Raw genomic sequence first — 15,153 nt, 5'->3', positions numbered from 1 at the left:
GCCTTCCAGGTCCTGAAGCAGCAAAACAACCCCAGACCATCACACTACCACCCCCATATTTTACTGTTGGTATGGTGTTCTTTTTCTGAAATGCTGTGTTACTTTTACGCCAGATGTAACGGGACACGCACCTTCCAATAAGTTCAAATTTTGTCTCGTCGGTCCACAAGGTATTTTCCCAAAAGTCTTGGCAATCATTGAGATGTTTTTTAGCAAAATTGAGACGAGCCTTAATGTTCTTTTTGCTTGAGTGGTTTGCGCCTTGGAAATCTGCCATGCAGGCCGTTTTTGCCCAGTCTCTTTCTTTTGGTGGAGTCGTGAACACTGACCTTAATTGAGGCAAGTGAGGCCTGCAGTTCTTTAGTTGTTGTCCTGGGGTCTTTTGTGGCCTCTCGGATGAGTTGTCTCTGCGCTCTTGGGGTAATTTTGGTCGGCCGGCCACTCCTGGGAAGGTTCACCACTGTTCCATGTTTTTGCCATTTGTGGATGATGGCTCTCACTGTGGTTCGCTGGAGTCCCAAGGCTTTGGAAATGGCTTTATAACCTTTACCAGCCTGATAGATCTCAATTACTTTTGTTCTCATTTTTTTCTGAATTTCTTTGGATCTTGGCAAAATGTCTAGCTTTTGAGGTGCTTTTGGTCTACTTCTCTGTGTCAGGTAGCTCCTATTTAAGTGATTTTTTGATTGAAACAGGTGTGGCAGTAATCAGGCCTGGGGGTGACTACAGAAATTGAACTTTTAACTGTGAAGTTATTTTTTAACAAGGGGGGGCAATTACTTTTTCACACAGGGCCATGTAGATTTGGATTTTTTTTTCTCCCTTAATAACATAATCTTCATTTAAAAACTGCATTTTGTGTTCAATTATGTTATCTTTGACTAATAGTCAACGGTTTTTGATGAGCAGAAACATTTAAGTGTGACAAACATGCAAAAGAATAAGAAATCAGGAAGGGGGCAAATAGTTTTTCACACCACTGTATCTGTCTATTTTTTAATCTTTGATCTGATGGTTAGATAAGGCTGTAGTGACACACACCACTCTATATACAGCTGTATATCTGTCTATCTATCAAACAGCACTGGGACATCTAGCTGTATGTATCACTCCACTCCACAAAACTAGGTATACTGTATATGGTCCACAGTACTGGAAAGCGGAGAGAGCAGCTGCCTGCCAAAACTCACATCCCGACCTAGTCACGGAACCCCTTTCAGCAAGAAAACATTTATACATGCATTTAGGCAGACGTCCTTATCCAGAGCGACTTACATTTTTATCTCATTGTACATCTGAGCAGTTAACAGCCTTGCTTAAGGGTCCAACAGGGACAACTTGGTGGTTGTGGGATTTGAACCTGGGACCTTCCAAACCATAGGCCCATGCCTTAACCACTGAGCTACCCCTGACCATGGATGATAATGTTATGTCATCTTAAACAACACACTGTTACCTTAATAATCGCGTTTACCTTAATAAGTCGTTCCGAATTGCTTCTTACCTATTTGTGTTGTTCTGTTCATTGCTAACTCGGGCTACAACGCTAACTAGCTTCTAACACAAGGCTAAATCCCAGATGCTTTTCTAACCCCTGATTAAGGGCACTACTTGGTGTGTGAAACAAGGGATTCTAACTTACATCCTGCATTATGCACTAGCTTCTCTTTTTATCTTATTTGGGATTCCACCCCAGAACCCTAGAAATGAACTGATATTTGGAATGAGTTGCCAATCCATCGCATGGCACGCAGCCATACACTCTCTCACACATTCACTCACTACAGGCAATTTTAGAACACCAATTAGCCTCCCATGTCTTTGGACTGAAACCAGAGTACCCTGAGGAAACCCACAGGGTGAACATGCAAACTCCATGCACATACAGCAGAGACAGGAATCGAGCCTGGCCAGGAATTGAACCCAAACCCTGGAGGGGGTTTCACTAATTTTACTAGTCATGAAAGGATATGTGTTGGCGGAGTAAAATCACTGGTTACATAAAGGAATAAGAATAATAAATGGCGTTTGTGGAACTCTAGTACGAAAGCAAATTTCCTAACCGTGGTTGTGCTGTTGTGCTGAATATCAGCACGACTGTGATTCTGAAAGGCCAGAGCATGAGTACTGAAGATATCCCAGCTGTGCTGATATTATACAAGACAGTGTGGTTTATTCTTTAATTTACAACAGGTTTCAATATATGCTCATTGTTTCCCGTAAATAATCCCACATTTAAGAACAAAATGTAAGTACATTCCATAACCCAGTAACATGTAAAACCACCTTCGAGTTCTGGCTTCACTTCTTCACACTGATTTCTTTCTTACTTGTATTAGATCTCAGGTATTCGTCTCAAGAATATTCCGCTTTAAAGTGGAAGGGTTTGTTTCATGGGAGTTTGTGAGGACCAGGCAATTGTTCATTAAACCCCGATAAATAAAAACATAGAATTGAAAGAAGCTGTGCTTTCTTTTTATTCCCCTGATGCACTGCAACTGCGCACACACTCTGTTTTTAGAGCTTTATAAATCTTTGAGACAGAGTAGGGAACTGTGTGTGTGTGTGTGTGTGTGTGTGTGTGTGTATTAAGGTACCATCTGTACAAATTCAGATTGCCTCCTCAATAGATAGTGCAGCTAATTAAAAGTCCCCATTGAGTATAAAATTGGACCTAGACATGAAGCTACACATCCTCTTCCTCCTCTTCCTCTTCTTCATCCTCTATCATTATCATTTTACATCACTAATGACCACTGCTCTGTGACAAATAAGTCAGCAATCTGTGGCCTCGTCCCAATCCAAGTCCAGCCTGCGAGTAGGACCAAAACTAAACCCGTTAAACTTGATTGGCCTACAATATCAAATCAACGCTAATAGAAAGCTATGTTGCTCAGAACCCATGCACACATCTACGCAAACAGTATTGGAATATGAAAATCCCAATCAAAGCATGTCTTTGTGGCTGTGGGCTGGGAGCCAGAGTCCCTGGAGGAAACCCACCAAGCACAGAGAGAACATGCAAACTTCATGCACACTAACCGGAGGCAAGATTCAAATCCTCAACCCTCGACAGCCACCATTGATTCTTTAGAAAAAGTCTGATGTTTATTTGAGTTCATGGGCCCAAAACGTTTGGGAAAGCTTTAAAGGAATTTAAAATGTTTTCAGAAGTACAGATTAAGCAAAAAGCAGACCAAGAATTTATTATTCATGTCTGAAAAGTATAGAGCTTCTGAGTGCCGCAACAGAACGATTTTTACTCTAGCAACAACAGATTCTAAAAGAAAATTCTAATTATGCCATAGCCACCCACGTTTAGGAAACAAACAGAGCTCAAAGCCAGCCCATAGAGCAAAACAGTGGTTGCCATAACATTCATGTAATTGCCAAGTAAACAAATCAATATTGATCACCAACTAGTGACAGGATGATTGGCACCCAGGGCTCACCCATTGCCGCGGGGCGCCTAAAGCCCAGACATCCATTCCGATCCCACAGAAAATCCAATGCAGTACAAATCAGCAAAAAACTCACTGTGCACCTGTCCCAGCAGGCAAAGAGCCCTGGACGGCTGACTAATCCAACCTCCCAGTAACCCAACTAATCAAGGATTGGGATGCGCCAGACAAACCAGTCTGATCCACGGAGTCTCCATCCAACACACAGTGCCCAAACAATTCACTGCCAGTGTCCTAGAGCCAGACACTATAGCACACCCAGAGGCCTGTGGAGCCAGGTCTGCCCCAGTGGCACAAAGGGACCCTTTGTTTTTATGTTTTGCTTTTACGTTAATGTTTTTAATGTGGCCAATCGTAATGGTATATGGCCACAAGCATGTGGACACCTGGCCATCACAGCCTTCCCCAAACTTAAAAGCATACTGTCTTGAACACTTTTGTATGCTGAAGCATTTTAGTTTCTTTTTACTGCAATTAAGAGGCCCAAGTCTGTTCCAAGTCTGTTTTAGCACAACAGTGAGGTAAGTGAAGACAGGTTTGCCAGGAGTCCTGACTTCAAGCTCAGTTAATGCCCTCAATACCAGATTTTACCTATACTTTAGTGGCCAAACATGCACACAACTACAGTACACTCCAAAATGATCCTAATGTCAAGCCTTTTTACAAGATTAGGAGCTGTTTTTGGTTCAAACAGGGGACCCAAATTCAGAATGGATTGTTGAATGAGTAATTACAGTAGGTGTCCATGTACGTTGGCCCATACTGAGGTCATGGGTTTACAATCCTTGATCGTTTTGGGCCCATGAACTCAAAAAAGTCTAACCCAATTTGAAGCAATAATAATAAAAATATTTGGTGATTTTGACGTCATAGGGACACTTCATTGGTCCTAGTGGAGATGACAGGTTTGATGCCCCATGGCTCCAGGATGCCGATAATAAGTGGTTCTTTTATGAACTGTTATATAAAAGCAATATCACACTTGATGTCAAGTTATCAGCATGGCTGTAATGCGATACAAGGCACGGAGGTCCAGCCAGAGTACTACTCCTAAAAACAGTCCAGCATGGTAGACGGATTGGCAACATTACAATAAATAGTGGTGTACAGTAGTGGTTAGCACTGCCGCTTTGGTCCAGGTTTGATTCCCGTGTCTGTGTGCATGGATTTTGCATGTTCTCCCCCTGCTTGGTGGGTTTCCTCCAGGTACTCCGGTTTTCTCCTACAGTCCAAAGACCTGCAGGTTAGGCTAACTGCCGTTCTTAAATTTGCCTGTAGTGTGTGTTGGATTGGCGCCATGGACAGGGTGTACCCCACCTCGTGCCCTGAGTCTCCTAGGATAGACTCCAGGGCCCCCGTGACCCTAAATACAGGATAAAAGCGGTATAGAGTGAGTGATATATTGTGTGTTGTTTATGGTGCAACAAATCATCATCTAATTCAGGGTGTATTGCCACCCGGTGCCCAGTGTTAATGGGACGGGCTTCAGATCTGCCGCTATGAAGGGAAGGAGTCGAGGGATTTGCTGTTACGGCTGAGCTCCAGTAAATCAAAAGGCAATGGAAATACCTGATAAATGAAGAATTTCTCTTTGATCGAAAGTTTTCATCCCTGGCCTGCGCGGTTGTGTTTTGTGTCTCTCTAAGGTTTTTTTTCTTTTCTTTTTTTCTGGCTTTGGTCTTTGATTAGGAGAGAAACTCCCACAGCTGCTTCACCCTCAATCGATTCTTCGTTTGTTAACCATCGTCTGACTTTCTTTGATTGCGTTTGTTATGAAGGATCTAACAGGGTGAGATTGACAAATAAATACACACGTAAAAAACAAATGAACAAAAAGAGGAAAAAAAGAGAAGGCAACAGGAAAAGAGAAAGAGAGAGAGAGAGAGAGAGAGAGAGAGAGAGAATGAGGCATGAACAAGAGCAGAATCATTCCTAATGGACTGTTCATGTAGCTGTTGGCCTTAGAAAGCAGACCAAAAGCAATGACTAATTCACTCAACGGAAATCAATACGCACTCACACACATACATACACACACACACACACACACTTCTGCGTAATTGATTGGTAGATCTACTGATTGCACAAGCAATTTTTTTTTTCACAATTTTGGTTTTTAAGTACGACCTAAGGCTAGTAAGGCTTTCCAAGGGGACAAACAGAAGGGCAGACAGGTGCACACAGATCTTGCACACACACACACACACTTGTAGAAGACTTTTAGAAATCTCTCTCTTTCACACACACACACACACACACACACTTGTAGAAGACTTTTAGAAATCTCTCTCTTTCACACACACACACACACACACACACTTGTACCTCCAGCAATTGTTTTAGACACTTTTCATTAAATTGCACAGCGCAGTCATTAAACTGAGAAACACACTCTCCAGGGTGTGTATATATGCATGTGGCTTCTTTCTTCACCACTACACTCCCAGTCAACGTGACATATTGCTTGAGCCACTGGGAGAGCTCGCTCTGTCCCTCTTTGTGTGTGTCTCTTTCTCTCTTTTAGAACAGTTTATAAAGTTAAACTCACTCTGTAGTAATGAGTTTCCTTCCTCAGTAATTAGAGTCAACAAGTTTGCACTAAACTTCAGTCTCTCACTCAAGGCTGAATCTTTGCATTTTACACACACACACACACACACACACACACTGAGTGGGAATGATGAGCTGGAAAACGGTGTTCTTGAGGCTGATCACGACAGGCAGTGTAGTAAAGGATTGTAATGGTGACAAATACAACTCGTCCCTGATGCTCCATTTGAGCGAAGTGCAGCCTCGGTCTCGGGTTTATAGACAGAGAGACAAGTTACGGAATAAGCTTATATAGCTTCTCATGATTCGTTTTATTTTTAAACCAGACAGGAGTTTTTTTTTTTTTTTTTTTTTTCATTTTCATTAAGAGAGACAGATAGCGGTATAGACATAAGGAAATAGACGGGCAGATGGAGAGAGAGATAATTGACCAAGCTTTTGGCCTGTGATTAACATAATCACGCTAAGACGAATATGCTCTGCTCGGATATTTACAGTCCAGCATTTTGCATAACCCTCGTTTTCACAAATGAACGGAAATAAATGCTTAACCTAATCATTTTTCTATTTCATACTTTTCTTTCTCTCTCTCTCTTCCCTTGCAGGAAAGGCACGCTGCTGGCCAATAACGTGTTGGCGGTTATCTCCGCTCTATTAATGGCTCTGGGCGAGAAAGCAGGCTCATTTGAGATGCTCATCATTGGGCGCTTTATTGTTGGCATGGATTCAGGTGAGGTGTTTTTAACCATCACTTTTCTTCACCTGGAAATTCTTTCTTTTTTTTTTTTGTTTTTTGTTTTTCGGATCGCCCAATCCTGTATTACCATACCTTAGGCTGCAGGATGCATGTACTGTACTTGTGCATGTGAGCTCAGCGTGAACTTTATTATTAATGACGAGTCAAAATTCCAAGTCACGGTCTAGAGCAGAAGATAAACACAATCCATTATCATTACACCTGGATTCCTGCTTGGGCAGGCGCGCCATCAGGACACTCTATGTGTCTTTTGTCTTTTCACCTTCTACATAATGCGGGGATATCATTTCTTTTTTTTCATAGACCACTGCACGCAGTGGTAAAAAGACTTTAAATTGAGATTTTTAATCTAATTTATAGCTCCACTGACCAGTATTCTTTATCATTTGTCATTTATGAGAACAGACCAATGGTATGTCTAAGCCTGCATTAACATCTGTATTGGTGTCTACAGTATATGTGGTAGCAACAGCAGCTCAGTGGTTAGGATAATGGAGTTCTGATCAGAAGGTTCAGAAAATTTTTTTTCTTTTGTGAGAATCTCACCGCTCAACTGCCAGTGTCAAAAATGATTCGCACTCTGGCTATAGAATTTACTTTTCTTTATCAGAAGTGAATCGTCATCCTTTCAGGGGACCGAACAGATAAAAGTCAGATGGAGCAAGACCAGGACTATAGGGAGGATGTTTAGGCTTCAGTACTTCAATAAGCATCTCACTGTTGATTGGTGAACCTTTTTCCTGATAATGTTCCAACACTGGCCTCTTGTAAATCCCAGAAAACTGTAAGCATTGATGAATTTTCCAGCTGACGGTTGACTTTTGAACTCTTTCTTGCTCAGTGATTGAAGATGTTTCCATTCCATTTTATACTTTGACGTTTACTCTCAGACTCGTAGTAAATCCATGTCTCGTCACCAGTAATAATTCCCTTTAAGAAACTCTTCTTTCATGCAAATCACTAGTGGGGCATTTTTGTTCGCACCGCAGTTTGAAATGAATTAATGAAGTGAAGTGACTGGGGAGGACGGAAAGTACAGTACTAATAAGTCAGTGCAGCCAACAAAAGTTTTAGTATAACCAGAGTGCGGATAAGTTTTGACTCACCCTTGTGTAAATGAGGTAAATGTTAACCCTGGATATGTGCATCAACACATACCATAAATGTACTTTACTTTATTTCTTCAGAAAGGGGTCTGGCTTGGTCCCATCTGGTTTTAGTTCATGTTGCTTAGCTCTTACACTGTTGTTCTCACACCCTTTGATTCATGCACTGGTATTTATCTCAGCCACCCATTAGGACCAGATTATTTTGCCCACTTACGTAGATGCTGCCGGACCCAAACTGGCATAAAGTCTTTATAGCTCACAGGCCATGAATTTGAAAGGAGCAGCAGAAATCTACAAACTATGAATGTGATATCACAAGCTCTTTGAAGTCCCGGCAGGATACGTTGGCTAGGAATGGCACTTTTTTTTGTTGTTATTAAAATCCTGAGTGAGGGTTGGGTGGTGTAAAGCAATGCACCATCCTTTTTTCTTTTAAAACTTGTAGAAGTGCAAAGATCTTACTGGTGATCAATCTCACTGAATCAATGTACAACTCCATGGCATGTGTCCTTTATGTGCATGATACATTCATTCTTGATTTTTCAAGCCCCAGCATGCAGGTGCAGAGAATTACCCAGGTGTTTTTAACTGTCTCTGTCAGGTGCCTCCTTGACGGATCAAGAAATCCGATGTTCAGAGGACCTTGTCGACTTTTGAAACACTCGCAGTATTAAAACTTTAGCTAAAATGCCACAGGTAATTTAAGTCTCCAGAACAGGTCAGCAGAGTGCAGGTTCAGCCTTCACAACAAAATTAAACCGGCCATGAGAAGTCGTCTGTCTGAGGCAAAGGGCAAAACCTAATGACGGTCACCAGCGCAGTAATCTGAACACTGTAACAGGATTGGAATCTGTCTGAAAAATACCATTGCAAAAATATTTGTCATGACATTTATACTTAAAAGTAAACAAGTGTACTTATGAAAAACAACAACAATCCAAAATATCTACATTATGTAAAATGAATCTGAATAACTGGCTAGATTTAATTACAAATGGGATGCAAGGCCAATATGCTCGCTGTGATTGGTGGAAACTGCTTTGTGCAGTTTGCAATCCTGTAATTTCTGACAGATAAAACATGATTTTCAGAGCCATATTACAGTATGTCAGCATGAGAAAATATATAGAAATACAGTTCTGTGCAAAAGTCTTATTATACTGTGCAAAAGGCACCATATTATATACTGTACCAATTTTGTTATATATGTTTATCATGTCTGCATAATTATGTACAAAATCATTCAGTATTTCCATATATAACTTAAAGGTAATAAATAAATAACATTACAGGAGAATACATGAATGGCTGTAAAGAAAAAAAGATATAGTACAAGACAAGTACAGTTTTCAGATGGAAACAAAAAACCCAATGTACACTCCTGGGATTTGCATAAAAATAGAAAGGAGCGAGTGTGACAAAGTTACCAGAAGAACTCATATTCTCGTCCAGGGACACTTTTGCACAGTACTGTAAAAAACAACAATTTTACAACTAGACATGAGTGTGCTTATTCGACTTGGAAAGTCTGCAGCAAATCAATTGAGCAGATCAATACACCTGCTTCGTAAGTTGTTGGTGTTAACATGAATATTGACCACACGGTCAGTGTCTCACAGGAAACAAAGGCTTAGGATTGTATGACACAATAAGGCTTGACAGAAAATGAATCAAAACAAAGGGGTTAAATTCCCAAAGTAATAAAAGGAGAAACTAAAAACAAAGTATAGAATCATAGGATGAGACAAAATCATAATAAAAAAACCTCAGACACCAGTTAACAAAAAGGGTATAAACATATACTGTAGTGTGACCCCAGGGCGTTAGAACACATGTAGTGTTCATACTAAGCATTAGACATCATTATTGAGAATGTACAAAATGAGCTCTAAACTTTGGATTAAACTGCAATTCAAGAGCGTTGCGATCTTGCAATATGATTCACTTCTACACACCTCTGCCCACACTGTAGACAACCTGCAAAAACTTTGTTTTAAGGTGTTAAACCATCCCCTCCTAAATAGTCCTGATCTCGCACCATCAGATGTTTACCTGTTTGGTCCCGTGGAAGCAGCCCTATGAGGATGAAGGTTTACTTTTGATGAAGTGAAAAAAGGAGTGCATTGGTGTCTCGTAGCCTAAAGCATTTTTTAATAAGGGTATACGAAAGCTTGTTGACAGATGGACAAGTGTTTTAAGAAGCATTGACATTATGTTGAAAAATTATGTACAGTGGAACCTCCTATTGCGAGTAAACCGGTTTGTGAGTGTTCCGCAAGACAAGCAAATTTTTAAAATAAATTATTACTTGAAAAACGAGCAAGTCTTGTTTTACGAGTACAGTGGGACCTTGGATTATGAGCATAATTTGTCCTGGAAGCGGGCTCATATTTCAAAACACGTAAATCAAAGCGAATTTTCTCATAAGAAATAATAGAAACTCAAATTATTTGTTCTACAGGCCAAAAACAAAAATAAATAAAAATAATTAACACAAGAATAAAACAAATGAACCTGTACTTTACCTTTGAAAAAAAGTACAAATAAATCAGTGTTTACATTTATGTGCGCAGGCGCTGTGGGTGTGTGTGAAGCTAAAGTAAGAGGAGAGAAGGAATCAGACCCTCCCCTTTTTTGTCTTACACAGTAACACTTCCTCCTCTCTTATTTTAGTTTTACACACACACACACACACACACGCACACACACACACACACACATTAATGGAAAGACTGTTTTATCGAAAAAATTAACAAGGCACATCGCTAATGACACTCGTGTGAGCGACACACTAATGGCATCACTGCTGTAAAGTAAAGATAAAACAGATTAACCTGCACTTTACCGTTAAAAAGAATCACGATAGAGCAGTGTTTCCATTAGGGACAGAGAAAGGGTGAAATCTTTGGTCGTCTTGCGGAACACTCGCAAACCACGTAACTCACAATCCGAGGTTCCACTGAGGTTCCACTGGCTGCACGCATCATTGAACAGCGTGCCGCTTTCCTCCTCCTCTCGCCTTCTTACACACACACACACACACACACACACACACACTAATGGAAACACTGCTCATACACAGCGCGTGTGTGCACAAACACTAACGGAAACACTTATCTGTCGGGATTTATTTTTACTTTTTTCCAGGGTTAAATTAAGGTTTCGGTTAATTTGTTTTATTTTTACTTTATATTTTGTATTAATTATTTTTATATATTTATTTTTTGGGGTTGTGGAACGAATAATTTAAAGTAATTTGAGTTTTCATTATTTCTTATGGGAATATTTGCTTTGATATTCGAGTGCATTGATATAGGAGCACATTGCCAAAACAAATTATGCTCGTAATTCAAGGTTTCACTGTAAATTATACAGCCAGAGCGCAAATAATTTTTGACTCACCTTGGTATAAAGCTAATATATCCCATTTCACTAATCTGTCCATGATCTTCAGGATCAAGGATCAGGCATGGATTGAGCGAGTGACACCAGAGTAATGCAGACATGTTTTTGACTTTATTCCTGGATAGATACAGAAGGTTTTAAAGAATAAAGGACTTCATACTAAATATTGATTGTTGTACTGTAAAACATTTTTTTTAATAACAAATTCCTATTATCTTGATATTATCTTAAAATTGAGAACATTTTCGAAATATTTTTTTATATTAATATTAATTTTTGTCTCAATAATTTTGGCCATGACTGTATAATGACCCAGCCAGTAGTATATCAGTAAGATTAAAGCTCTAGGTTATTAAACTGTCAACTCTGGTAGTAAAAAGGTATTGTGAGCTATTTGTGGAATAGCATGTATAAATGATTCTCATGGGAAATGAATATATGGGATCAATCTGATAATATATATTCATATAATATATATATATTATGTATGTATATATAAATAAGAGCACCTCATGAAATCTTTACGGGTTTAATCATGTACACAATAACAAGGCACCATGACAGTACACAGCCAGGCAAAAATAATTACACACACAATATTTTGTTGAAACGCCTTTTGCTTTGATTATGACACAGATTTCTCATGGCGTCATTTCAATAAGCTTATGCAACATCACAACAATTGTTTTCATCCAGAGTCACTTAAATTCCTCTCCAAGATTTTGTATTGATGATGAGAGAGTCGGATTGCTGAGAAAGCCTTCTCTAGCTCATCCCGTAGATTCTCAAAAGTCTGGACTCTGTGTTGGCCAATTCATGTGTGAAAATGATGGAAGATCCACTCTTTACAATCATAGAAAAAAAATCATAGAAAATAGTCAGCCTAGGCCTCACTAACTGAAGCAACCTCAGATCATACCTCTGCCGCCAGATGTGGTAAGTACTAGGTAGTTAGTACTAGGTAATTAGTCCCGATCCCTTGAGTTCTCTTCGCATTGTGAATGCTCTTTTTATGATTCAGTTTCACCAAACATTTAATGATCTTTTATCTAAATATTTAAAAAGTTCATTCTGACCACATTTCCTCCTTGATGAAGATGATCTTCCACTATGTCTTGTTGGACAATTCTTTACCTAATTTCAGTAGTTTCAACAATCTCCTTAGGTTATTTCCTTGTTTGATCCAGATGTTCAAAGAAAAATCAGAACCAATATGTTTTGAAACAGAGAAACATCTTTGCAACAACCAAATGATATGTTTTCTGACATGGTTGTTTAAGAAATGAGAAGTTACTCACTGCATCATTTATAGTAGGGTTAAATAACGAGTTGTCAGCTGAACCATATTAATCACTGCAGTAATTAAACAATGCAAGGCTCTGAGTTTTTTCATACTCATGTTATAATTACATTTAGATGTACAACAACACAAACAACTATGTTTTTAGAGAAATTATAATAAATAAAAAAAATAACCTGCACTTTACTCTAGAAAAAAAGTAAAAATAAATCCCAACAGATTGTGAAAGTGTTTCAGTTAGTGTTTGTGCACGCAGTGTGTGTGTGTATGTGTGTGTGCATGTGTGTGAAGCTAAAGTAAGTAAAGAATGACACCCTCTCCCTCCTTTTGTCTTAAAGGAAAAAAAACCCTTCCTCCTCTCCTATTTGAGAGGGGGGAGGACTACTTAATTTAATTTCATTGTATTTATATAGCGCTTTTAACAATTGACATTGCCGCAAATCAGCTTTACACAATCAAAAGAATAATTTAAGTTTGTATGAGATGTGAACGTGTATGAATCAAAATGATAAGATTGTCCCTGATGAGCAGGCCGAGAACGACGGCAACAGTGGCAAGGAAAAACTCCCTGGGATGGCAATAGGAAGAAACCTTGAGAGGAACCAGACTGTGTGAGACTGGAGGTTCAGTATAACAGGAGAAGTGTTTAAGTTAAAATTGAGTCCAGTTCGTTACTGGAGGCTCAGGTAGACTGTAGGCAACTCCAGTCCTGAACTATCGAGCGCCTAAAGTCACAAGTCTTTAGAGAACAGCTTTCAGCATCAGTCGAGGACAGGATCATCTTCGTTAAAAAGGGGAACCGTCCCCAGTCACCACACGCATCCCAGGGAGACGACACGGGGCATCCATGCGACGAGATCTCCAACTAGACGCAGGACACCATGACGAGTCAGACAGTTCCAGGGGGCAGAGGGGGTCTGGATCACTGGCAGCTTAGGAGAGACATGTATAGCCCGACAGAGAGACAAGTAGAGGAAGAGGAAGAGAGAGAGGAGAGAGCAGAAGAGAAGGAGAGATAGCAGTTAGGTATGGTCACAGTCAAACAATGTATAATGTGAATGTATATTTAGTGCAGATTGCAAGCAGGGACTCCGGCAAGACTAACTATGACAGCATAACTAAACAGGAGAGCCAGAAGGGAACACAGACATGAGGGCCCTTTCAGATGTAAAGCAACCAATCACCTCACCGTCAACAAACCTGAGTGATCAATGAGAGTGGGGAAGACAGGATCTAAACATACCAGTTCACCATAATACTCTACGTCCATGAGTCCCCCAGATCTGTTTCTTTACCTAAGGCAAATCTATTTACAAAAATGCTTGGCTAAATAAATAAGTTTTCAGCCTAGACTTAAACACTGAGACTGTGTCTAAGTCTCAAACTCTATTTGAAAGGCTATTCCATACTGTACCTTTGGGGCTTTGTAAGAAAAAGCTCTGCCCCTTGCTGTAGATTTCATAATACGCGGTACTGACAAGCAGCCTGCATCCTTTGATCGAAGTAGGCGTGGCGGATCGTAAGACGCTAGCAGTTCACTCAGATACTGCGGCGCGAGACCATTTAATCCTTTATATGTCTATAGTAGTACTTTAAAATTGATGCGAAATTTCACAAGGAGCCAATGCAGTGTGGATAGGATAGGTGTGATGTGCTCGTATCTTCTGGTTCTAGTGAGGACTCTCGCTGCTCCTTTCTGGACTAGCTGAAGCTTGTTTATACACCTAGTTGAGCAACCAGACAGTAAGGCGTTGTAATTGTCCAACTTAGAGGTGATAAAAGCATGAACAAGTTTTTCTGCATCGTTTAGTGACAATATATTTCTTATCGTGGCAATATTTCTAAGGTGAAAGAATGTAATCCTGGTGATATTATCTACATGTGCTTCAAATAAAAGACTGCGATCTATAATCACACAGAGGTCTTTCACTGTTGCACTTGATGGATTTAAAGCCATTTAAAGTTACAGTGTGATCAGAAAGCTTGCTTCTAGCTGAATGTGGTTCTATGACTAGAACTTCTGTCTTATCAGGATAAAGCAGAAGGAAGTTAATTAACATCCAATCTCTTATGTCCTGCACACATTGCTCAACTTAAGTAAGCTGGTTTTGCTGAGATGTATAACTGTGTGTCATCAGCATAACAATGAAAACTAATACCATGCTAACAGATTATGTTGCCCAGAGGAAGCATGTAAAGAGACAAAAACAGTGGGCCTAAAACTGAACCCTGTGGAACACCAAACTACACTTTAGAACATGCAGAATAGTCAATATTTAAATCTACAAACTGATAACTATCAGTCAAATAGGATCTGAGCCACGAGAGGGCCGTTTCCTTAATTCCTACTACATTTTCTAATCTGTGAATAAGAATACTGTGATCAATAGTGTCAAAAGCTGCACTCAGGTTGAGTAACACAAGTTTGTTATGCAACCCTGATCAGAGGCCATTAGGAGGTCATTTACTACTTTAACAAGTGCTGTCTCTGTGCTGTGATGAGGCCTAAATCTTGACTGATGCAGTTTGTTTATGCCATTCCAATGTAGATATGCCACTATCTTTTCCAGA

General features: G+C 39.8%; 1 protein-coding gene across 2 annotated transcripts in view; it reads left to right on the top strand.

Annotated features, from left to right (window-relative positions):
* slc2a9l2 (solute carrier family 2 member 9, like 2) overlaps nt 1-15,153 on the top strand; it is a 123,609-nt gene that overhangs the window by 32,086 nt on the left and 76,370 nt on the right. For both annotated transcript variants that reach the window (XM_053514772.1, XM_053514771.1), the window contains exon 5: nt 6,617-6,741. In XM_053514772.1, coding sequence (XP_053370747.1) covers nt 6,617-6,741 — 125 coding nt within the window. The remainder of the gene's footprint in view (nt 1-6,616; nt 6,742-15,153) is intronic.

This window comes from Clarias gariepinus, chromosome 16 (genome assembly GCF_024256425.1).
Source record: "Clarias gariepinus isolate MV-2021 ecotype Netherlands chromosome 16, CGAR_prim_01v2, whole genome shotgun sequence".
In the NCBI taxonomy this organism is placed as follows: Eukaryota; Metazoa; Chordata; class Actinopteri; order Siluriformes; family Clariidae; genus Clarias; species Clarias gariepinus.
This window is presented reverse-complemented; position numbering and strand designations above follow the sequence as displayed.